Raw genomic sequence first — 24213 nt, forward strand, 5'->3', positions numbered from 1 at the left:
TGCTAAAAAGTATGATTTTTTTCCAATATATATTTCCTTTCCTTTTTGCCCAATATACAATTGTGTGTAGACTATAGCTAACTAGGATAGATTGAAGTATTTGAAAAATAAATATCTTATTATATAAAGCTTGGTTCTTCAAAGTTGCTAATTAACATAATTGCGACACATGGCAATTATATATTTAAGATTGTGACATGTGTTAATCTATTTCATAATTAAAAATATATATATACTAAGATATTAACAAAAAAGAATTTTATTAAAAATCTTATTATATATATATATGATTTAATAGTAATTTTCCTTTTTTAAAATCCTAATCAAAAAATAATTGCAAAATATCTTATTGATAATAATATTCATTCTAATATTGTAACATGTGTTTAAATATATAATGATTAAAAATATATATAATAAGATAATATACAAATTTTGAAAAAACTACTTTTAAAAATTATTTAATAGTAAAAACGATTTTTTAAAAATATTTAGTAGTAATTGTTTTAGAAATTTTCCTTTTTCAAAATCGTAAAAAATAGATTAAAAAAATAATTTAATATAATTTTTCTTTTCAAAACTTTTAATGAAAATATAATTATAAAGTATTATATTGAGCTTGGTTTTTCAAAATTGCTAATTAACATGATTGTGACACATGGTAGTTATATATTTAAAAATGTGATATGTGTTAAACTATGTCATAATCAAAAATATATATACTAAAATAATAAAAAACGATTTTTCTTAAAAAATAATTATAAATATTATTTAATAGTCTTATTATTATTATTATTATTATTATTATTATTATTATTATTATTATTATTGATATTATTATTTTTCATTATAATGTTTGTTTCAAAAGATACTAAAGATAAAGAATTATAAAAGATAAACATTAACTTTTTAAAAAAATGTTAAACAAAAACGAATTGTAAAATCCTACAAGTACAATCAATTATTTAATAAAAACATGAAGAAAAAACTAACCTTAAAATAAAAAATATTACTTTTTTTAAAGGGTAATTAAAGGAAAATTGTAAAATTACTGTTATTATTTTCTTATAAATAATAACTTTCTTTTTTTAATAGATAATTGTATGTTAATAAATTATGACAAAAAATAGCTACAAATATTTTACATATATATTTAGGTTTAAGATTCCACATACTATTTTTAAAAAATACAATAGTATTTACATGAAAAGTATTACCTCAGTATTTTCTTTTAATTTCTTGATACAACTCAACTTTTTATTATCTTTACTACAACTTATGATGCTAGCATAACTTTTAATTTTGATGGTATTGTCGTACATGAGTATGTGTAAATATGTTAAATATGTATTTGTATGTAGAAGAAAAAATATATAAATAATTAAACAGATTTTTCAATTAAAAATAAAATAGTTGTTTAAAAATCTAAAAGAAATAAAATAATTAATTTTCTTTTTAAAAGCGTAAATAAATTAAAAACATAAATTAATATTATTTTTCTTATAATTAACTAACTTTACTTTTTAATAATTTTGTGTTAAAAAATATAAACCAAAATTAACTTCAAATATTTTACCTGATATGTATGATTGTGATATGTGTCAATTAAAAAGTTAGTGTCAATAAAAACTTCCATTATCTGAAAATAACTTCTTCTTTTCCTAAAATCTTAAATAAAAGAGATTTTTTTTTAAAAAAAAATTTCTTAATCTTAACCAATTAAAAATTTTTCTTTTTCTTTTTAAGTCGTGACTAGAGAGAATTGTAAAATTTTATTTAATAGTAATTTTACTTCAAAAATTTAATGATAAACATGATAGTAACAATTATTCAATTAACAAGTAAAATTGTAAAAATATTAATGATGTTGAAAAAAAAGATTTGAAAATTGAAACTTTTAAAAATAGGTAATATTAACTGGAAATAGTTATTTGATAGAAAATTTATTTTTTTATATCCTAGACAAAATATAATAGTAAAATTTTATGTAATATTAATTTCTTTTTCTAATATCCTACAAAACTGTAAAAGAATATTTGATAATTGTTTTCCTTTTTTATACACAAAAAAATTTGTGTAACATTTTTAAGTCCTAACCAAAAGAGAATTGTAAAATTTTATTTGATATTATTTTTATGAGAGTGTTTGATTTTGAACATGATAGTAAAAATTATTTAATTAACAAAAGAAGTGTAAAATTAGTATTGATATGAATTGTAAAAATACAATTTAAAAATATTTATTAATAACGATAAATAATTATTTGATAGCAATATTTGTTTTATGAAATTCTAAAGAGAAGATAATTGTAATAGGTAATATGACAATAATTTACGTTTTCTAAAATCTTAATCAAAGTTTTTAAAATAAGTAATTTTTAATTGTAAATAAAAAGGAGATTTATAAAATATAATGTTTTCCTTTTTAAAAAGTCCTAGCAAAAAAAAATTTAAAGACTTATTTAATAAAAACATTAAATTCATGTATAATGTTGTCATTGATTTGATTGGTGTATTTAACTTTCATTTCTTATTTCGGATTGTGTTCAGTTTAAATGTTTATGTATTGTATTTTCTCTAATCTTGAGTATAAAATTTATAACAACTCATCTATGCACCATGATAATAAAATACAAAAATATTAACTTGAACTTATGTGTGAAAATAGGTTTTAATTATAAAATAAATCTCAAACAATATATGCAAAAAACAATCACAATACTATAATGATTTATTATTTTATGGTTTTTATTAAATTAAAACATCAAACAAAAACCCGTTGCGTTGCAACGGGCTCATTTCTTGTTAAATATAAAGATGAGGTTTATGATAAATTAGTTGGTTTTTTCATAGTATGTTTCATTCTAAATTACGTGACGACCCTAAACAAAGAAGAAAAAAAAATCGGTGTAGATTGACTTATATAGGAATAAAACTAATTAATGGGGTTTTTACATCAAGGGCGGAGTTATATATTAGTTGGATATTCTTTTAGTACTGTTAATGTTATCAATTTATGTTGCGGCCGACTTAGCTCTTGAATAACACATACTCATTCTACATTTTTCTATTTGTTTTTAAAATTCATATCTATATAGCTTTGACTTTATGAAAATGTATTTCTTATAATATAAAAATATCAGTTATCCTGGTTTCAAGGATACCCAAAGCTATTATTGTATACTGATTTAATGCAACTACAAGTTTTTGAATTAAAACCAAACTTTATACTAGGGTCGGTCCGCCCTACGGGCGGGATATTAGTTAATTTGATATTCACTAAATGCTCGAGTTGAAATTTATTTTAAGATTCAAGAATTTGGTTATCTGTTATGTGTTACTTATTAGTATGCGGTAGTATAGTTGTCTTTCGATTATTCTTACTTTGGTATTGTAGCAAATTAACTAATTGTCCAACTAATAATTATAGATGTACAAATGTGAATTTGTGATAAAGTTTGATGACAATACTGTTTTTTTTTTAATTCTTATTCATAGTGGAGTGTGCATGTGTCAGAAAGAGGCCTATATCAACTTTTATGTTTTTGCGTATGGATTTTAAATATATATTATTTTGTATAATGCATACTTGCTCTACAACATTTGCTTGTAGATTAAAAAAATTGTTTTCTATATTTTTAAAAGAGAAAATATTTAGTCTAGAATATAACATGGACATATGTATTGACTATATATAGAAGTTGGGTGTTATTTTAAAATGATATATGTATAGAAGTTTTTCAACCATTACTTCATTGGCACAAAACATTTATAACTGCAAATACATTCTTTTAAAAGCAAAACTAATAAAAGCGTGTACAACAAATATATTTTGATATATATTATATGCATCAAGTTATACAGGTTGTAAACATTGTAAAACTGTTTGAAGCAAAGTTTTTAACTTCACGATTTTCATCTTGACATCAGTTCAGTGCCGGCCTTGGCCACAAGCAGAAGAAGCATGGGCTTCCAGCCGACACGATAATAAATATTTTCGCGGCCACATATTTATAAAAAGTGACTTTAGCCTAATAGTTCTAAGAGAAATTATCAGTGCTGGAGGTGTTGGGTTCAATTACCCCTGGCAGTCTTTTGTTTTATTTTGACCTCAAATATAAAATGGGACACGTGTCACTCCATAACACATGACTTGATGACGTGACATCACATGTGAGAGTCGAATATATTTATATATATATAGATTAGAACATAGATTTTTTTTTAGAACATAGATAAGTTAAACTCTTCCAATGATCTATCATAATATAATAATAATATCACTGTATGAAATAAATAAATTTTCTGATAAAAATTATAGTTCAACCATTCAGTATGTGAGACATATTAGAAGAGTCTTTATAACGTTTGCAAAAGTTGGCAGTTGATCTTGACTTGGGATCATACAAAACAAGCATGACTAGAGCTTTCTTTGACCTCTTTACTAGAATCCAATATGAATTATATGATATAAGGAGCAGTTCTAGCTTAGTGTTTCAGTTCATTAATTCAGCAGCAGTTTTTAGTAGCTTGTTAGGCCTAGAATCAAAGCTTGGGCTGACACAATTGATCATAACATGTATAGACATATCAGTAGAGAGTAAACTGAAACATGCACATCCCATTCATCTAGCCTTAGAGCCCAAAGGCCTACGAAGGAGAGTACTGATAAAAACCCAAATTGACCTTCAGGTTCAAAGGGAAAAGTCACGTTAATGATCTTTCTAAATGCACGGCTAGGATTTTATATCAGATTCCGAACAGACAGACACATCGAGAGGATTGGATGATTTGGAGTAGGAATGTCAGAGAGTGGGACCCTTTCGAATGTTTGGTGACACGTGACAAGCACGGTAGGTCCAGCGTGGAGATACGTACACCTCACCACACCACAAAAGAGAAACATTCTCTCAGTCATACGGAGTTGACCCATAAAAACAAAGAGCATCGAACTAGGCAAAAGAGGAGACTCTGTCGGATAACTATCAACAACCAAACACAACAATCACTCCCGTCGCCGTGCGAATTTACTCTCACCGTAAACTCTTAATCTCTTGTTTCGTTCGGAGGGTTTTAGATTTTTTTTTTCCATACAAATCGAAGAAAATTAGGGTTTTTAATTTCGTCTTAAACAGATTTTTGAAGAATGAAGAGGAATCTAGACAAGAGCAACGATGAAAAGCAGCCTGAGCGAAAGCGCCCTGCTCTTGCCAGGTATTCATCTTCTCTGTTTCACCCAATTGTTTTTTATTTAAATTTTCTTAACTCTATTGCTCTTTTTGTACAGTGTGATTGTTGAGGCTATGAAAGTTGACAGCTTGCAGAAGCTCTGCTCCTCTCTTGAACCTATCCTCCGCAGAGTTGTAAGTTCTGTTTATTTTTTTAGCTTTGTCAATCTTTGTTAGCTTCTTGTTCTTGTAAGTTATCTTCAGGTTATGATTATTATTCTTTTGCTAAGGTCTTTGGTATGTCTATTGTTTGGAGTAGGTGAGTGAGGAAGTGGAACGTGCTTTGGCAAAGTTCATCCCTTCTAGACTTGCCGAAAGGTAACCACTTTTTATTGAATGCAGAGAGCTTAGACCATAATTAACCCGGGCTTTTAGGATGAGAGTTAAGAACCGTTTCTCAACTTTTAACTAAGAAATGTAAGAACCGTCTCTTAAATAAAAGATTTTAAGAGATATAAGAGCCCGAAAAGTGTAAAACAAAAAAACAAAAAAGTGTCAAATCATGAGTTAAAGATCTAATAATGCTCTTAGTGTGTATCCCTGAAGCTTCTGATTACTTCTGCAGTTCTGAGTCTTCTCCCAAACGAATTAGCGGTCCTGATGGCCGGAACTTGCAGCTGCGTTTCAGGACTAGACTCTCTCTCCCTTTATTCACCGGAGGTAGAGTGGAAGGAGAGCAAGGCGCTTCCATCCACGTTGTATTGATAGACGCACACACGGGGCGTCATGTGGCGTTTGGACCAGAAGCTTCTCTCAAGCTCGAGGTCGTTGTCCTCGAAGGTGACTTCAACAAAGAAGATTGGAGTCGAGAAGAGTTTGAAAGTCATGTTGTGAAAGAGCGTGATGGGAAGAGACCGTTGCTTACTGGAGATCTCTGTGTTGTTCTCAAGGAAGGGGTGGGTGCTTTGGGGGAGATGGTGTTCACTGATAACTCGAGTTGGATTCGGAGTAGGAAGTTTAGACTTGCTTTGAGGGTTGCCTCTGGGGGATGTGATGATGGTGTACGGGTGCGTGAGGCGAAGACTGAAGCTTTCACTGTTAAAGATCACAGGGGAGAATGTGTGTATTCAAAATTTTCTCTATCACTTTGTACCTTGTGATGAAAATTTTGGTATGTGCAGTGTACAAGAAGCATTATCCACCTGGTTTGAGTGATGAGGTGTGGAGATTGGAGAAGATTGGTAAAGATGGGGCGTTTCATAAGAAACTAACCGCTGAAGGAATAGTTAATGTGGAAGACTTTCTGAGAAAATTGGTTAAGGATTCTACTAAACTACGAGCTGTAAGTAGCTGAAACGTCAAGTTCATTTGCTAATTCATTTGATTAACGCTCGTCATGAATAGTTAATGCTTATCTGATATGTGTCTAGGCTCTTGGAAGTGGCATGTCAAACAAGATGTGGGATGTGCTAGTGGAGCACGCAAAGACATGTGTCCTAAGCGGCAAGCTTTACATCTACTATCCTGAAGATTCAAGGACTGTGGGTGTTGTGCTCAATAACATCTATGAGTTGAGTGGCCTTATCTCCGGGGATCAATACCTCTCTGCTGACTCACTCGATGACAGCCAAAAGGTTCAGTTATAAATAATCTCCTTAACTCTTTCCACTTAACTCGTTTATGCTGCTGTTTGGTGTTGTTCTGAGAAACTCTAATTTACAGATACGGTGGTGTTTGAATTTAATAGGTATATGTGGATGGATTGGTGAAGAAAGCATATGATAACTGGAACCAAGTCATAGAGTATGAAGGCAAAACTCCTTTAAACTTGAATCAGCCTGAGAGAGTGGAAATAGAATCTGTAACGGTGCCGGCAAATTACTCTGTCTTGCCTCCATCTCCTATACCTCCTAGTCAGTTTCCAGGATTCTCATTCGAAGGTTGGCAAAATCAAAACGTTGTAAACTACTAAATCTCAGTTTTGAAAGCTTATATTCTATGTCTATCTTTTATTGCAGGGTATAATGTTTTGCAGCAAGATCAGTTTATGGGAATACATCAACATCAAACTCAAACTCAAACAAACTTAGAGAATCAAAATGTAACTGGGATGGCTCTTGGTACTACTCTACAATCCACATGCGGGTACCAAGACATGGGTTCTTCTTCTGTTCATCAGGCAAATCTTGATCCCTTTGAAGAATGGTCACACCAGCATGAGAACGACCTCTTATCAAGGAGTCATGAGATGCTGGAGAGCGAGGACATGCAGCAGCTGCTCCAGCTCTGTAGCATGGGAGGAGGGAATGGAGAAAATGGGTATGGTTTCCCGTCGTTTATGCAAAATACACCGATGGTGCATGAGGACCGAGAGAGATCAGGAAAAGCGGTTGTTGGGTGGCTGAAGATAAAAGCTGCAATGAAGTGGGGAATCTTCATAAGGAAGAAAGCTGCTGAGAAAAGAAGAGCTCAGATTGTTGAGCTTGATTAATAGATGATTATACAGGTTACTTGCTAAGGGTACAGTATGACTAAACATACCAGATCACATACTTCACGTTTTGGGTTTCGTTTGCTTGACATATTACAGGTTTTATGACATCAACGTTAAAATCTTTCATCTATTAGTCCATCGAGTCTGCTTATGTTTTCGAAAAGATGTTTGGTAAAATAAGTCAAGGGCATAAGTTTGTCGTATAGAGAAGAAAGATAGATGCCTGTGGACCAGTGCCGTGCGAAGGTTTTTTGAGGCCCAAAACGAGTTAAAAAAATTTACATGATATTGTTTTTTAAAAATAGTTTTGTTTAAAATCGAATTATATAAAATACTTTTTTTGAAAAAAAAAAAAAATATATATATATATATATATATATTACCTAAATATTTTCTAAATTTTCTGCATTAGACTTTTATAAACTAAAAAAATAAAATAATGATAAAAGTAGGAATTCATAATATAAAAAATATATACAAATTTTGGATTGAAATGTTGGCCGCTGTTAAAAAGATAAATCTTAGTGTTTAGTTTAAATACAATAAACTATATATTCAAAATATTATAATTTTTAATCAAATTCTATAAACATATAAAATAAATCTAACTCATAACATATATAAAGAAGACAAATGTGGATCAAATATTTGCATTTAATTAGAAGTAAAATCTTTATAGTTTTGTATAAAATATAGTAAAATTGATTATAAACTACTATGTAAAATTATTTTTTTTGTAATTAGAAACTCTAAAATTTTTACAAAATTTGGGGGCCCTAGGCAAATGCCTTTTTTAATAGCTTGTAAGCACAGCTCTGCTGTGGACTGTAGACAAACCGGATGTTACTCGAGATTTTCACTTCGAGGTCACGGGTTTGCTAACATGTATTGCAGACAGAGGAACGCACCTTGGATCTGCAAAAGCATTGAATGACTCAAAGGCTTCAAAGCAGTAGCTGTATCATCTATGCTTGTCTGGTAGTCTCTCTTCCGCGTGAAGTTGATTTATAGAAGATCGACTGTATTTGGCCCTTTAAAGCCCATTAATGTCTTCAGTTCCAACATATAAACCTGCTAATATCTTCAATTGATAGACCTTTATAAGATATTTAGATGCCCAACTCGTGAAGAACGTCTTTTGTATCAATTCGTTTCACCTTAAAGTAAGAGAACCAATAATCAAATGTGATAATCCCTTTGATTCTAAAAAATACATATTTTAGAATTTTCACAAATATTAAAAAAAATTAATATTTAACTATCAATACATTAATTTTTAAAATTATAACAATTTCCCATGAATCTAAATTTATAGCAATTCAATAAATTTTAAATTGTCAATTAATATTTTTTGAAGTTTACAATTATTATTAAAAATATATAGAAAATCTAAAACATTGACTTTTAGAAACAAGTAAAAATGATAGAACATCTATTATTTAGAAACAGAATGAATATTATTTATTATTTTTCAAATGATCACACATGCAATGCATGAAACATGTTTACATCTTAATATCATAAGATTTTCCGTCATTTCTTCTAAAATAGTTATCCGCAAAACTTATCAAAACTTGTGCTAGAATTTAACGCCAATGTTTTGGACTGATTCTAAGATGGTTGCACTTGGGAGACTTGGTGAAATGAAACTTGTCAACATTAACGTGGTTAGGAGAAGATGAGATCTTTTCTGAGCTGGTCCCATACACTCATCTAGAAAAAGCGACGTAATGGTCAAGTTAAATAAATGTAATTGTAACACACACCAAAAGAGACATTAAAACAAAACCGCGTCTCCTACTCCATATAGCCATCTTAAAACCATCTTTTTCCATGATTCCATCTTCCAGCTGTACAAACCAAAACGCGCCTTTGTCTTTTCTTCAGTCTTCACCAAACCCATCGTCCGAACCGAACCTTCTTCTCTGACTCTGACCGTGTCTTCCCTTACTATAAATACACAACATTTTAACCTCTCTAACAAATCTTCAGTCAAAACAAAACCCACCAAAAAAAGAAGAAGCTAGATATGGCGATGATCAACTACTCCACCATCTTGTCTCCTCTGCTTGCTGCTATTATGATTTACTCTGTTTCCGCCAATTTTCACCAAGACGTGGAGATAACTTGGGGAGATGGACGTGGACAGATCACTAACAACGGCGATCTTCTTACACTCTCTCTCGACAAGTCTTCTGGCTCAGGATTCCAATCCAAGAATGAATATTTGTTTGGTAAAATCGACATGCAGATCAAACTCGTCGCGGGAAACTCCGCAGGAACAGTCACTGCTTACTATGTAAGTCCCTAACATACAAATGTCTTTTAAAAAACAAAAGTTAGAGCAAAATAAGCTTAATGGTTTCTTTTGTTTTTTGTATAGTTGAAATCATCTGGATCTACATGGGACGAGATTGATTTTGAGTTCTTGGGAAATCTAAGTGGTGATCCTTACACACTTCATACCAATGTCTTTACTCAAGGCAAAGGAGACAGGGAACAACAGTTCAAACTCTGGTTCGATCCCACTATTGATTTCCACACTTACTCTATCCTCTGGAACCCACAACGCATTATGTAAGTGTTCTTGCATGTTTCTAAATTCGAAAATGGTTACAACGAGTACCTTTTTCTACATATCCAAAATCCAATATTATTGTATAGAGAAAAATAAAATAATGGATTCTTCAGGAAATAGCAAACCAACCGAACCAAAACTATCCATATTTTTGATCAAACAAAGCTTCATTTCATACCAATAGTTCATCCTCCACCAACGGAGGTTACAGAGAGCAAGGCGAGGGCAGACTTAGCTACTGAGTCAGCCTCACAGTTGCTTAAACGAGGGATATGGGAAAAGGAAATAACATCAAAGTAGGAGCTAAAATGATAGATGTCAAACATAATACCAAATAATGCAGGCCTAAACTCCTTGATTCTCTCTGAACCAAAACTATCCATATATACATATATATTAGACTATGGTTTTACTATTTTATTATAGACCAAAAACTAAACACCCAAAGTCAAGATTGAGCAACCTATTGTCTTTTAACTCATAACGCAACGTTTTTATTGGATCTAATCTTGTTTGTCTTTTAACATTTTTTTCAGATTCTCTGTGGATGGAACTCCGATAAGGGAATTTAAGAACATGGAATCTCAAGGAACTTTGTTCCCTAAGAACCAACCGATGAGGATGTACTCAAGTCTATGGAACGCCGAAGACTGGGCAACAAGGGGTGGTTTGGTCAAAACCGACTGGTCTAAAGCTCCCTTCACCGCTTCATACCGTGGCTTCAGTGAAGAAGCTTGTGTCGTGTCAAACGGGAAGTCATCGTGCTCCAACGGGTCAGGACAAGGGAGTAGTAGTGGTTCGTGGTTGTCCCAGGAGTTAGACTCGACGGGTCAAGAACGGATGAGATGGGTGCAGAGTAATTACATGATCTACAATTACTGTACGGACGCTAAGAGGTTCCCTCAAGGTCTTCCACGAGAGTGTCTATCTGCGTAGAGCTTTTAAACGAAAGATCCACAGCCATAAAATAATACTATTCTTTTGTTCATCATATAAAGTATCTTGTGTTTTGGTCACAAATTTTATATTCCATGTAAGTATGTACTACGTAATGTATATTTAAGTGAGAAAAGGTTAAACTCAAAAATAATTGGATGCGTGGAAAAACGTATCTCTCCATACATTTAAAAAAAAATCTCTCCATGCATAGCTTTCGTAATTATAAAAATGCATGACTAGAAAAATTTAAGTCTGAACACTATAAGAACAAATCAAACGATAAGAATACATATCAAAATTTTCCATATACACCTAACCAAGTTGATTACTTCAAGTCAATAACTTTGAATCTATATATAACCCTACAAAGCCTACGGCATGGCTCGTTGCAAGCTCCTTAACAAGAACCATTGTGTCAAAGGGGCGAAGCTATGAGTTATTTTTAGTTGGTGCGTAATTCATAAATGAAAAGATAAATGTCAGAGTTGATGTGGAACCTTGATGTTTTTTCTGTGTAACCTTCTTTCAAACCTTGGATGTTTAGGGGTGAACATGTACGTAGACTTTAAGCATTTTAGCTAGCTAACTTACAACTTTTACTTACAAAACTTGTTAATATTGATAAAATTATGGGTGGCTTGTGCTTGATTAACCGAAATTGTACACTTTTAACTAAGCTATGTTCAGATTTTATGTTTGGCTTAAGTATTTATTTTCAATAACATCCAAACTTGGGTATCCCCTAGACTATATTTGAAAAGTGATTTGTATATGTGTCATCACTACATTAACTTTCACAAAAAAAATGATGACATGACTTAAAAGAAATATGACATGACATAAATCTAATTGTGACATGTAAAATTTACTATATGTAGATTTATGTTTTTGGTAAGATTTCTTAAATATAATAATGATGATTTTCTATATATAGATTTATATTTTTGGAAAAGTTTCATAATATAGTAATAACTAATAAATTTTTTATCAAAAATATTTTTTCTCAGAAAATATTCATTTTGGTAAGATTTTATGATACCTAATAACTAAAATAATATGTTTTTATATATAAATAATAATTACGAATATTAAAATCCCCTAGACTATATTTGAGAAGTGATTTGTATATGTGTCATCACTACATTAACTTTCACAAAAAAATGATTGCATGGCTTAAAAGAAATATGACATGGCATAAATTTAATTGTGACATGTAAAATTTACTATATTTAGATTTATATTTTTGGTAAAATTTCTTAAATATAATAATGATGATTTTCTATATACGGATGTATATTTTGGAAAAGCTTCATAATATAGTAATAACTAATAAATTTAATATCAAAAATATTTTTTCTCAGAAAATATTCATTTTGGTAAGATTTTATGATACCTAATAACTTTTCTATATCTATTAAAATAATATGTTTTTATATATAAATAATAATTACGAATATTAAAATCTTACATCAATATATGAATCATATTTTTATTATTAAAATAAGTGTAGTTTAAACTATATTTTATCAACATATATAAGTTATTTTTATTTAATTTATATATTATTAGAAATAATTTATATATTTACAAATTGAAATATTTAAAAATGATTAAATAAAGAAGGGGAAATTACATGTTTACCATTTTCATGGTACCACTTTTTATTTTTACCACCACTAAAGAGACATTTTCAAAAATACTTTCTTCATTAAGCGGCAAAAGACTCTTATGCCCTTGTTATTATATATATAATAAATCATTATTTAAATAAAAATAATAATAAAAAAAAAAGTAATTTTTTTTTATGTTTTCGAATTATACTTTTTCAAATTCGAACTTTTTTATAAAACCTTTTTTTGAAAATTTTTTTCGAATTTTTTTTATTTTTTTTCAAATTTCTTTTTGAAAAACAAAAATTATGTTTGAAACTATTTTTTAAAAGTTTTATATATATTTTTAAGTATTTCTTTATATATTTATTAAAATTTTAAATTTCACATTCCAAAAACCATACCCCACCTCTCAACTCTAAACCCTAAGTCTAGATTAGTTGACCCTAAGGGTATAATTGTCTTTTACCTTTTATTAAAAGTGAGGGTAAAAGTGATTAGTGTAAACATGAAAAGTGGTACTATGAATGTGTTATTTGTGGCAATTTCCCTCTAAAGAATAATATAATAAAGTAACTTTATAAATTTCAATTATTTTAATCAAAAGTTAAATAATGCAAAATTAAAAGGTCAAAGTAAACTTGAATAAATCAAACTAAAAACAATTACATTATGGTTTTATTTTTTAAACTAATAAAAGTAAAATAGAAAAATAGAAAATTTTATTTATATATAACTTTTTTAAATATTTTATATCTGTGCATGGCGCAGAAGAATTCCTAGTTTACCATATTTGCTAAGAGCATCTTTATCCTTGCAAAAAGAAGGATCTCTTAAGCAAAAAATACAGGGAAGCCCACAAAATAACAAAAACTGTATGCCCAAGTTGCCAAATAAGAGATGTTTTCAGTGGGTTTTTTTAACTATTCGCGGGCTCCACTAACACATGACAACCTGCAACTGATTATTTTTTAATTTTTTTTAATCAGATAAAAACGAAAAAATAAAAATAAATAAGAAGCCCATTAAAGGTTTGTGCGATAATGATGCTCTAATATCCTGCAGAGTTAGGCATTCCTCAATAGTTACTATTTTAACTATTATTAGATTCTAACCCGCACATCCGTGCGGGTACCATTTCATTTATAGATATAAAATTTTATATTATTTTGTATATAATAATTTATGATAATATATTGCTGTCATTTTAAAAATAACTTAATAGATGATATACAGTTCTAAATATTAAAATTTAACATATGTTAACAATTTTATTTTTTGTAAAAATTATTACTTAATTTATGAATATTAATTATTTTAAAAGGTGAATGATATTTTAGTCACTTTAAACGGTGAATGATATTTTATTTATTTGTCTTAATGAAAGTATTTTTCAAACCAATTCAACATAATTTTAATATGTTTGCACAAAAAACATAATTTTAATATGTAATTCATTAATTACTTCTATTTTAATATAATGTAGAATATACTTATAAAATTTATAAAATTAGCATATAATTTGATTAAAAGGTGAATGATATTTTAATTAAAATTAATTTATAATAATATTATACTACTAATTGCGAAATTAATAAGTGCATTAATTAAAAGAATATTTACATTTTTAAAAAGATTTTGTTAGATTTTTTTTCTACAGATTTTGTTATTCCTAAAACTAAAATTTAAATTTATTTTAAAATAGATTTGTTATTAATATCCTTATAATTATTTAGAAATGTTATACATTAAATAAACTAATGTAAACAATAGAAAAATTATTTGAATATATGGACCTAGACTTCTAGTATGACTATTTTATATTAGATAAAAATGGTATTTTTCTTTTAATGGAGAAGATTCAACCTTTCTTCCTGCTGTGTATGGTTTTGATATGTTCAACAACCCTTCACGCTACTTTGTTCTATATATAAAATATTTTCTTCAATAATCAACCACAATATCAAACGCGGTTTCCCATTAAACTACAACGATTCTTATAAAATTGTTAGAGAATATAGTATTTCATTCCAGCTACAAAAATATATACAGTAATTCATTTTTTATATGAAAGTAAAAAAAAATCGAAAGGTATCACATTCTGAGATTCTTTTTATTGATTCCTCAAGCAAAAACATATGCTAATTAGTCCGACCTAATAATGATAACGGTAGAATTGTTCAACCCTTCCAATTTATAAATGGCAATTTGATCTAAATTAATATTTAGTAGATATGAAATTATATATGTTTTGGTGACAGATACAAAATATATAAATTAATATATGAAAATGACCTCAAATAGCTTCAAAACAAGTTTTTGTTATTAAATTAGCTTTTAAAGGTTAAAATGATCAAATTGGATTTCATTAGATAAGAGATTGATAATTATACTTATTTTATAATATATATATATATATATATATATAATATTTAAATGTTTTTAATCGTAGTTTTTCAAATTTCAAATTTTTGGAAAACGATTTTCTGTAAAAATGTTTCAGTTGACCTTTACGACTATGTATAATATATTCCTAAAGTTAAGTCTAGAAAGATCTTCATGAATAAGTATGATATTTTGTTAAAACTTAGCCAGATATTCTTTTTTGTAAATTTAGCCAGATATTTTTGAATAAGCATAATATATATTGACATTAATCTATCAATTAGATTTTGATCCGCACTTAAGAAGCGCGGATATTTTTTTGGTGACCATAAACTCAAATATTAAATGAATTTATATTTATTATTAGATATCTAAAATATTTAAAAGTGTTCTATTATTATTATTTCAGACCGGTACAATGTTTTCATTGAGTTTTCATATCCGAATCAGACTTGTGGTCGAACCGTAAGATCTAGTAACTCATATATAGTGGGATAGAATATAATAAAATGAATATAGTAAAAGTATCTGAAAATCAAAAAGACCGTTATTAACCCACTGAAAAAAATATAATTTGTTTTTTGTTTTATAAATTTTTGATATATTAATATACATTTGACTTGTATAAGAAATTTCTTTTAACAAATATTGTTAAGTTTATTTATAAATATATTAATTATCAATCTACCAAAATAGTGAAGCAAGTATTTTTTTTTTCCTTTTTTAATTTTCTATCAAACTATTATCAATTTTTTTTAAAAAAAAATCAGTTTGTGACAGATATTTTATTATTAGAAATCCATACAATTTAAATAATGTTACATTTATATGTATTTATGTATAAAATGGTCTTCATAATTTGGAATTTTGTAAAAAATGGATCTAAAGTTAATTTGGCTAATTTTTTTTTTCTGTAACAAAAGTTAATTGGATTTATAATTTTATTTTCTGAATGGGTTGTATCAGTTAAATTATCATTTTTAAGTTAAACGCCCAAAGCCCAATTAATAATATTTGTTTTGCTGATAACAAATTGAGATTAAATAGGGATAACATATAATATATAAGGAAGACCAAAAAATAAAAATAAATAAAAGGTTCAACAACTTTTTATAAGTAAATTTTTAAAAACTAATTTCCTTTTAATAGTATAGATTGAAACATGAAGAAAAAAATTATATGCACATAAAAATTCCACGACGTTGAATCGTGTAAGGTCGAATATTTCTTAATTTAAGTATTACTATATAAAAAGTTTAAGACTACCACGTCGGTAATGTGCCTCCACGAAACTCTCTTTATATATTCTCATTTCAAACTCGTCTAAATCCATCGACAAAGCATTTATCTTTCTCGGCAAGAAACAACAGAGTACCGAGAAAAAATGGCGGTTTCCGCAACCAAAAAGCCTTTATTGTTGTTGTCTCTCTTCTTCTTTGTCGTAGCTGCATCTGCCGGAAACTTCTACGAGAGCTTTGATATCACTTGGGGAGATGGTCGTGCCAAAATACTCGAGGATGGTCAGCTTCTCACTTGCACTCTTGACAAGATATCCGGCTCAGGTTTTCAATCCAAGAAGGAGTATTTGTACGGTAAGATAGACATGAAGCTCAAGCTTGTCGCTGGAAACTCCGCTGGTACCGTAACCGCTTACTACGTACGTAATCTCCTTGTGAAATTGATTGGTTTTGAATTTGATATTATTACGTAATCTCCTAATATTGTAATTTTGTGGCAGCTTTCATCTAAAGGCGCGACATGGGATGAGATTGACTTCGAGTTTTTGGGTAATCTCACTGGACAGCCTTACACTATCCACACTAATGTCTTTACCGGAGGTAAAGGTGACCGTGAGATGCAGTTTCATCTCTGGTTCGATCCCACCGCAGATTTCCACACCTACACCGTCCACTGGAATCCTGTTAACATCATGTGAGTAAATAGTCTTATGAGGAAAGCCTACACTACTAGTAAAGAGATTGTAATATTACTTTTAAGGGCAAATCTCTAAAATAGCACTTTTCTAAGTTTATGTCATAAAAATAGCCCTCAAAAACTAAAATGACCAAAATAACATTTTTTATTTTGAAAATTTTAAGTTTTTTTAATTTTTTTAAATTGGAAATCATTTTCCCAAAACCCCACTCCTCAACTCTAAACAAAAAGGTTTAGGATTACTTAACTCAAGGGGTAAAAATAAATAATTTATAAAACATTTAAGTGCTATTTTGGTCATTTTTATTCTTAAGTGCTATATTTGTGATAAAAACTTTTTTAGTGCTATCCTAATCATTTTCTCTACGTTTAATTCCTTCATCAATTATTCATTGATTTTGATACCAAAAGCTTATGAACTTTTACACGTCTAATCCCATATTTGTTTATTTCTCCATGTGATCCCTTGTTATGTTATTTTGATATAAGCGGATTATAATTCTTAGTAGGAAACCTGAAAATTTAGGGTTTAAACGTCTACTATCACTTGACATGTTTTAACTTTTCTTGTGTCCGAAGCTTTCTTGTGGATGGGATCCCAATTAGGGTGTTCAAGAACAACGAGAAAAATGGTGTGGGTTACCCTACGAGCCAACCGATGAAAATATACTCAAGCCTTTGGGAAGCCGATGACTGGGCAACGCAAGGTGGTCGCGTGAAGATTGACTGGAGCAACGCACCATTCAGCGCCTCCTACAGGAGCTTCAACGACCAAAGCGCATGTAGCAGAACCTCGAACGCAACATGGGTGGCTTGTGACGCAAACAAAGACTCGTGGATGTGGACATCTCTCAATAACCACCAGTACGGACAGATGAAGTGGGTGCAAGACGAATTTATGATCTACAACTATTGTACCGATTATAAGAGGTTCCCTCAGGGTCTCGCCAAGGAATGTAACCTTTAAACCAACTTGGTTGATTCTACTTTGAGAATTTTCGATCATTTTCTTCAATAAGCTTTTTTTTTTAATTTCCCTTTTCATTTTACTTCATACTTGTGATGAAACTTTGATTTATTCTTTTGGTGTTTCTGGGATAGGATAATACAGGTATATGCAATCTCACTGAGAAAATAAAAAAAGTAATACTTGATAATACATTCTATTTCGCAGTTATGTGGTCTGATGTTTATTATTGCTGTTTTCTTGTTTAATTATGTGATTGTTTATTTTGCGTTCCATGTGTAAGCAACATCGATGTGGTAAAAAAAATAAAAATACGCACGAAAAGAAATACACAATAATTAAAAAGTTGTGAGATATCGCATTTCCTCAAACAATCCAGGTGAACTGCAACATTGGTTCTTCTGTTCTTTAAAGATCTATTTTTTAGAAAAAAAATTTATTTCAAAAAGATATATTTTTAATACATTAATTAATGAAAAATTGTACTTTTCAAAAATTGCAACTGTATTTAATAAAATCTCATTGGTTAAAAAATTATTAAAAATAGTTAATTAAAAAAAATAATGTATTGGAAAATATAATTTTAATTTTTTTCTTAATAAGTGTGAAAAAAGTATAACATAGATCTTTTAGGAACGGATGGAGTAACACCTTACTTTTGTGCGGCAAACATAGGTTATAGCTTGATAGTGTTATTGAAACAGATATTTTACTCATGAGTAAGAAATATTATTTTATCTGTGATTTGAAAAGCAAATGTTCTACAAACATAGGTCATGCAGATTTAGCGTTGACTAATAATATAAAACATTTGCTTTTCTCTCCTGTGTTAAGGAAATATGAAAAAAAAAAATCAAACAAGCTAAAATACATATATTTTATCTGTGATTTTGTGACTAAAGATCAAAGATCTCAATAACTTAAAAGTTTAATTCAGTGTAAAGTACTAAACATATTTATATTATGAAATTCAGAAATTGAAAAAAAAAGAAGTTACTTACTTACAAAGTTAATGAATGCGTGAGTTGGTCCAACTAATAACAGGACCAAACTTTAAAGACTCTTACCTGTTAAGGGTCACTATTAGGAAGTGAACTTTTGGGACAATCCAAATTATAGCACAGAACGTCTCTCAATGCCAATATCATTCCCCTTCGACAATTATGTTTAAATTATATATTTATTTATTTTTAATATCCATGATCTTTCAATTTATATAAGTTTAGATGCATATTCCAGCTCACATTTGTCCAAACTCGTAATTCTCCGATCATTTTGTTTATTTCATCTTTCGGATCAGTTTTTTTTTACATATTTGCCTAAGTATCATTTTTTTTTCCTTTATATTTTTAGACGAACTCAGATTTTTAAAGTAAAGTCATATCTAGAAATTATTAACACAACAATAATAATAATTAACTAATAGATATTTTAATTTATAGATATTGAAAATTGGTATGAACAATAATTAAACACAAGTTAAGTTAGGTTTAGATGGTTTGAATCGATGGTTCAAGGTTCCTCATAATATTCAGATCCAAAATCTAAATTTGAACCCAATCCAAAATATCTAAACTCGAACCCATCCAATTATAAAAATATTTGAATTTGTACTGAATAAGAGCAGATTAGATATTCAACCCTGATATTATCCGAATTTAATATGAACATATTCAATACTATTATATAAGATGTTATCCTATTTTTTAAATTTTAAAATATCGTATATTTTGTTAATATGTTATATGTTTTGGTTTCGGGAGATGATGAAGGGGTTTCTGGCGCAAATGAATATTAGAAAAAGGTCTGTTCACAACCTTTCCTTTTAGTCGAGTAAGAAATATTTCATTTATATTTAGATATATATGTGTTAGTTTAAATACAAATATGTTTGTAGCAGGTATATATATAAATTCAGATAAAGAAAAAATAAAGATATTCAATATTATATATTTTGAATATTTATTACATTATTCAAATATATATATAAATATATTCGAATCCAAAGCTTATAGTAAACTCCTAAACCAAAATATCTAAAAATCTAAAATACCTAATTCAAATCCGAATACTCAAATGGTATATAGAATTGTTACTTTCTATTTTAATTACAATCTGGCTTGTGCTAAACAACCTCATTTAGAAGTTAGAACCACTCGTGACAATTTATTTTTATGTCCATAAGAAAAAAAAATGGTAAACCATTCTCCGGAGAGAATGTGAAAACTCAAGTGGCCACGCGTATGAAAATCTGGCGTAGTGCGGATTTGAATTCGGGTTCCAAGAAACCACGGAACGTCTTGACCATCCAACCACATACGTGTGGTTATGTCCATAAGAGAATATGGAGACAAATTGAAACTGTTTGAGTTCGCCCATCTTATATTTACCAAGAGGTGTCATGCCTATCTCCGTGATCAGAGCACTCCTCTCCAGCAGCTTTTTGTTTCCAGCTCTGGTTTCAAATTTTATTCAATTAATTCCACAAATGTTACACAAAAAAAGTAAAAAAAAAAATAATTTCCACAAAATTGCAAGCCAAAATATTATTCTTTCCGTTTCCATTTAGTTATCGATTTAGACTTGTGTACACAGATTAAAAAAACATTTTTTATATATTCTAAATAAATACATCATTACTTAAACACCTAACCACATTTCAATTAATAGAAAAATAAATTAGATTATAAAATCAATAAATTTTACATTAAAATTACAAAACGATATTTATTTTGAAATAAAAAAAATTTCTACAATGACGATTAAACTGAAATGGGGAGAAAATGACTTAAATTCGTGAATAAGATACTCGTGACATTGTTTCAGTTTGATGTTGATTTTTATTCTATCCAGAAAGTTTTGAATGTATAGGATCGAGTACTACTTTTCACAAGATATGACAAAACTCACCCACTAATCTCCTATATATTATTTGAGAAACATTGCAACATTTTTTGTAGCCACGTGTCATCACTAGAATGATTCTTAGAATCCTTAGAGAAATAAGTTGGTCCATCTAAATATATAATAAGCTTTTTATTAAACCACAATAAATACATTATTAATATGCTTCATTATTTCCTTAAATAAGATTACGGAATTGCCTAATGTGGCTAAAGTATATATGATAATTAATGATTTTGAATAATAAAGATTTGATAAAAATAAGTGTGTATTATAATTATATTTGTTTAATTTTAAGCTAATAAAATAAATTAAACAATCATAGTAACCATATAATAAAAATTAAAAAAATTATTTATATATTATATTTTGATTTTTTTTTAAAACGAGTATAAATCACTAAAACTGTTAAAAGTTTCACATTCAAATTTTGTAATCTATGATTTAAAAATTTTGTTATGACATGATACAAATAACTAAAAAATAATATAAGTTAAAAATCTCATTTAATAAGTATCAAAAATAAAAGATATATAAAAATATGTATCATTTTAAATTAAACTATATACCATATAAAAATACATAAATATCTTAATTTTGAAATTTACTTTGAACATTTTTTGATAAAAAATTTGAAAAAAATATTGACAACTTAATTTTTTAAAATATTATAAATTACTTAAGAAATTAATTCCACGGTGAAATTAATTTAGACTTTTTGCTATAACAGATACAAATGATAAAAAAAATATGAGCAAAAAGCATCATCTAATAAATATTAATATTAAAATATACCATATATATGCTACTATCATTTAAATTTAATTATATATCATATCAAATAGAAAAAATATTTTTTCGATTTATAAAATTTATTTATATGTTTGCACCAATTTAATTATATAAGTAGTAGATAATGACTTTTTAATTATTCAATACATATTTATTATTTCATAATATATTGTAAACACATAATATATAAAATAATTTATATATATAATGTTCATCCCGCGCAAGGCGCGGGTCTTAACCTAGTCATTATTAAGAGAGAGGAAAAGAACTCGAGATTCTTGGCTAACTATAACGACAGAAAATTAATTAGAAATCATTTACGGATCAAATTCGTTGGAAGAAGTTAGGTCATCAAACATTTAATGCGAGTTGAGACGTGCAACTGTATTTTGCTCAATGCTCATGCAACTAGACAAGTGATCTACAAATTGCCGCGTGCATATATCAATATATAGTACGAGTATTATATATCATGTCAAATCCTCAGTTCCAAACCATTCTATGTTATATATAATATACATTTACAATTTTATGTTAGTCTGTCTTTATTCCCACAAGTGGATTCATCTACAAAACGGGGAATAGCCAAAACAGAGGGCAGATTATAAGAGAACTGGACATTCCTCTTAGAAGGAGAGAAAAGAGATGGTGAGATTGAGAGAATCAGAAGTGATCCTGAGACTCTGTATCGTCTTTCTTCTTATACTTACTTCTGTTCTGATAGGTTTCGATTCTCAGACCAAAGATATTGCTTATATCCACAAGAAAGTCACTTTCAGATACTTGTTTGCTCTAGAGTAAGTCCATTTTCATTTATATTATCAATTATATAGATTTATATGTATAATTAACAATCGATCTCTCCATAAAAGATTGATATCAATAGTTTATTTCTAGAAAATCTGCAAATTAAACCAGCACTGACAACATTTCATATGTACTATTAAAAGTTTATGGAAGACTAACAATTCCTGCTTGGTTAAATCTGCATGTCAGTGTGCCTTTTTGTACCGTGAGGACTGCTACTTTCATATTTTTTCTGTATAACAAATGTTCATAGTACATTCTCCTCGTACAAAAAGCTATAAGTTATCTTATTATAATATGTTTGGGCGTTGTTTATGATTCTAATTCAGGATTGAGTTGTACATAAATGTTGTGGTTGCTGCATATAATATCGCTCAATTAGGGTTTGGTTGGTACGGTGTTGCACAAAAAACCTCCAATTCTAAATGGCTCTCTTACCTCTTGGATCAGGTATACATACTAACTCTTTTGATTTAGAGTATCTTTAATTATGCTATATATATGTATGTGTGATATTAGTTTCGAAATGAAATAGACGGCGGTGTACGTGGTGTTCGCCGGGGTATCTGCGGCGGCACAACACTCATTGCTGGTGGTGACTGGTTCCAGGGAGCTTCAGTGGATGAAGTGGTGCTCCAAGTTCACAAGGTTCTGCTTTCAGATCGGAAGTGCCATCATCTTAAACTACATCGCAGCGATGCTCATGATCATCCTCTCCTTCATCTCCGCCTTCAGCCTCTTCCGCCTTTACTCCCCTAAACGTTATTTTCAGTTCAAGTCCTCCTCCTAATTATTTACTCTGTTAAATCCTTTTCTTAATCCAAAATAATGTTGATTAATGCGAAGAATATGATTATTGATTCGTCTCTAATATAATTTTGTATCTTGAAGTAAATGCAAAATTTTCATGCATAAATATCATTAGTCCATTGCCTGAGAAATTAGGTGTGTACGTAGTAGCTATTTATTGGAACTAGGGCCTATTGTTGTCCTTGGATTATTCATTATTGATACATACTAGGGCCTAAACACGACTTACTGGACTTGAGGAGCCCAGAGGTGGACCTGATAAAAATCCCAAAAATCTATATTTAAAGTTTACTAGATCTGATCTGCACCCCTTTTGATCCGCACCCCCGCACGAATATTAGATTTAACTTGCGTTCAATGTAAATTTATAAACCATTTATTTTATAAAATATTCACTTATATTTTTATGTTTTGTAAAATATATTTAGAGTATAATATATTATATTATAATATAGATGTTTGATAATATTTTTTTATCTGTACGTAATATTATATTTATAATTTTATAACTTGATGCAATTTGATGTAATTGTAATATTCATATATTAACTTATTGATTTTTTGTTTATTTATTTAAAAATGATTTAATTTTTTGCAGTAGGCTTTTATGAATTATTATTAATTTTATGATATTTGGTTTTCTTGAAAATTGTATTGTAGCATATTAATGTACTACTAGATTTTAACCCGCACGTTCGTGCGGATATTTTTTTCATTTTATAAATGCATTAGATATTATAATAAATGTTTTAAATATAAAATTTTCATTTTAGTATTATATATTATGTAACTCTATAATATTATTGTTTATATTTTTTTATTCAG

At 28.8% G+C, this 24213-nt stretch overlaps 4 protein-coding genes across 5 annotated transcripts; all 4 read left to right on the top strand.

Moving 5' to 3' along the window:
- The first annotated feature begins 4770 nt into the window (after nucleotides 1-4770).
- Nucleotides 4771-7782, top strand: LOC106442801 (calmodulin-binding protein 60 D). Of its 2 annotated transcripts, none has more exons than XM_048742147.1 (9): nucleotides 4771-5037; nucleotides 5146-5213; nucleotides 5287-5362; nucleotides 5487-5545; nucleotides 5793-6286; nucleotides 6349-6509; nucleotides 6598-6801; nucleotides 6915-7107; nucleotides 7186-7782. In XM_048742147.1, exons 1-9 carry the CDS (start codon nucleotides 4786-4788, stop codon nucleotides 7656-7658), a joined length of 1980 nt encoding a protein of 659 aa, XP_048598104.1. In that variant the 5' UTR covers nucleotides 4771-4785; the 3' UTR covers nucleotides 7659-7782. The 2 variants fall into 2 exon arrangements, with proteins under 2 accessions (XP_048598104.1, XP_013739901.1); XM_013884447.3 differs by having other exon boundaries at nucleotides 4918-5037; nucleotides 5135-5213.
- A 1722-nt stretch (nucleotides 7783-9504) lies between these two features.
- On the top strand, nucleotides 9505-11326 carry LOC106442795 (probable xyloglucan endotransglucosylase/hydrolase protein 23). Its single transcript, XM_013884440.3, has 3 exons — nucleotides 9505-9960; nucleotides 10045-10238; nucleotides 10776-11326. Exons 1-3 carry the CDS (start codon nucleotides 9691-9693, stop codon nucleotides 11173-11175), a joined length of 864 nt encoding a protein of 287 aa, XP_013739894.2. The 5' UTR covers nucleotides 9505-9690; the 3' UTR covers nucleotides 11176-11326.
- Nucleotides 11327-16492: 5166 nt separating this feature from the next.
- Nucleotides 16493-18348, top strand: LOC106375081 (xyloglucan endotransglucosylase/hydrolase protein 14). Its single transcript, XM_013814980.3, has 3 exons — nucleotides 16493-16830; nucleotides 16912-17105; nucleotides 17688-18348. The coding sequence occupies exons 1-3, from the start codon at nucleotides 16558-16560 to the stop codon at nucleotides 18073-18075; spliced, it is 855 nt and encodes a 284-aa protein (XP_013670434.1). The 5' UTR covers nucleotides 16493-16557; the 3' UTR covers nucleotides 18076-18348.
- A 3846-nt stretch (nucleotides 18349-22194) lies between these two features.
- Nucleotides 22195-23494, top strand: LOC106442787 (CASP-like protein 2C1). The gene is made up of 3 exons (XM_013884432.3): nucleotides 22195-22568; nucleotides 22908-23028; nucleotides 23114-23494. Exons 1-3 carry the CDS (start codon nucleotides 22417-22419, stop codon nucleotides 23366-23368), a joined length of 528 nt encoding a protein of 175 aa, XP_013739886.1. The 5' UTR covers nucleotides 22195-22416; the 3' UTR covers nucleotides 23369-23494.
- Nucleotides 23495-24213: the final 719 nt, after the last annotated feature.

This window comes from Brassica napus, chromosome A1 (genome assembly GCF_020379485.1).
Source record: "Brassica napus cultivar Da-Ae chromosome A1, Da-Ae, whole genome shotgun sequence".
Taxonomy (NCBI): Eukaryota; Viridiplantae; Streptophyta; class Magnoliopsida; order Brassicales; family Brassicaceae; genus Brassica; species Brassica napus.

What these genes read in the sequence shown, in the direction of transcription:
- LOC106442787 (XM_013884432.3), top strand. Translation starts at nt 22,417, where the DNA reads ATGGTGAGATTGAGAGAATCAGAAGTGATCCTGAGACTCTGTATCGTC. An exon ending in AGATACTTGTTTGCTCTAGA is followed by an intron (nt 22,569 to 22,907) that starts GTAAGTCCATTT and finishes ATTCTAATTCAG; the next exon opens with GATTGAGTTGTACATAAATG. An exon ending in TCTCTTACCTCTTGGATCAG is followed by an intron (nt 23,029 to 23,113) that starts GTATACATACTA and finishes GAAATGAAATAG; the next exon opens with ACGGCGGTGTACGTGGTGTT.
- LOC106375081 (XM_013814980.3), top strand. Translation starts at nt 16,558, where the DNA reads ATGGCGGTTTCCGCAACCAAAAAGCCTTTATTGTTGTTGTCTCTCTTC. An exon ending in GTACCGTAACCGCTTACTAC is followed by an intron (nt 16,831 to 16,911) that starts GTACGTAATCTC and finishes ATTTTGTGGCAG; the next exon opens with CTTTCATCTAAAGGCGCGAC. An exon ending in TGGAATCCTGTTAACATCAT is followed by an intron (nt 17,106 to 17,687) that starts GTGAGTAAATAG and finishes TTGTGTCCGAAG; the next exon opens with CTTTCTTGTGGATGGGATCC.
- LOC106442795 (XM_013884440.3), top strand. Translation starts at nt 9,691, where the DNA reads ATGGCGATGATCAACTACTCCACCATCTTGTCTCCTCTGCTTGCTGCT. An exon ending in GAACAGTCACTGCTTACTAT is followed by an intron (nt 9,961 to 10,044) that starts GTAAGTCCCTAA and finishes TTTTTTGTATAG; the next exon opens with TTGAAATCATCTGGATCTAC. An exon ending in TGGAACCCACAACGCATTAT is followed by an intron (nt 10,239 to 10,775) that starts GTAAGTGTTCTT and finishes CATTTTTTTCAG; the next exon opens with ATTCTCTGTGGATGGAACTC.
- LOC106442801 (XM_048742147.1), top strand. Translation starts at nt 4,786, where the DNA reads ATGATTTGGAGTAGGAATGTCAGAGAGTGGGACCCTTTCGAATGTTTG. An exon ending in AAGCGCCCTGCTCTTGCCAG is followed by an intron (nt 5,214 to 5,286) that starts GTATTCATCTTC and finishes CTTTTTGTACAG; the next exon opens with TGTGATTGTTGAGGCTATGA. An exon ending in CACTCGATGACAGCCAAAAG is followed by an intron (nt 6,802 to 6,914) that starts GTTCAGTTATAA and finishes TGAATTTAATAG; the next exon opens with GTATATGTGGATGGATTGGT.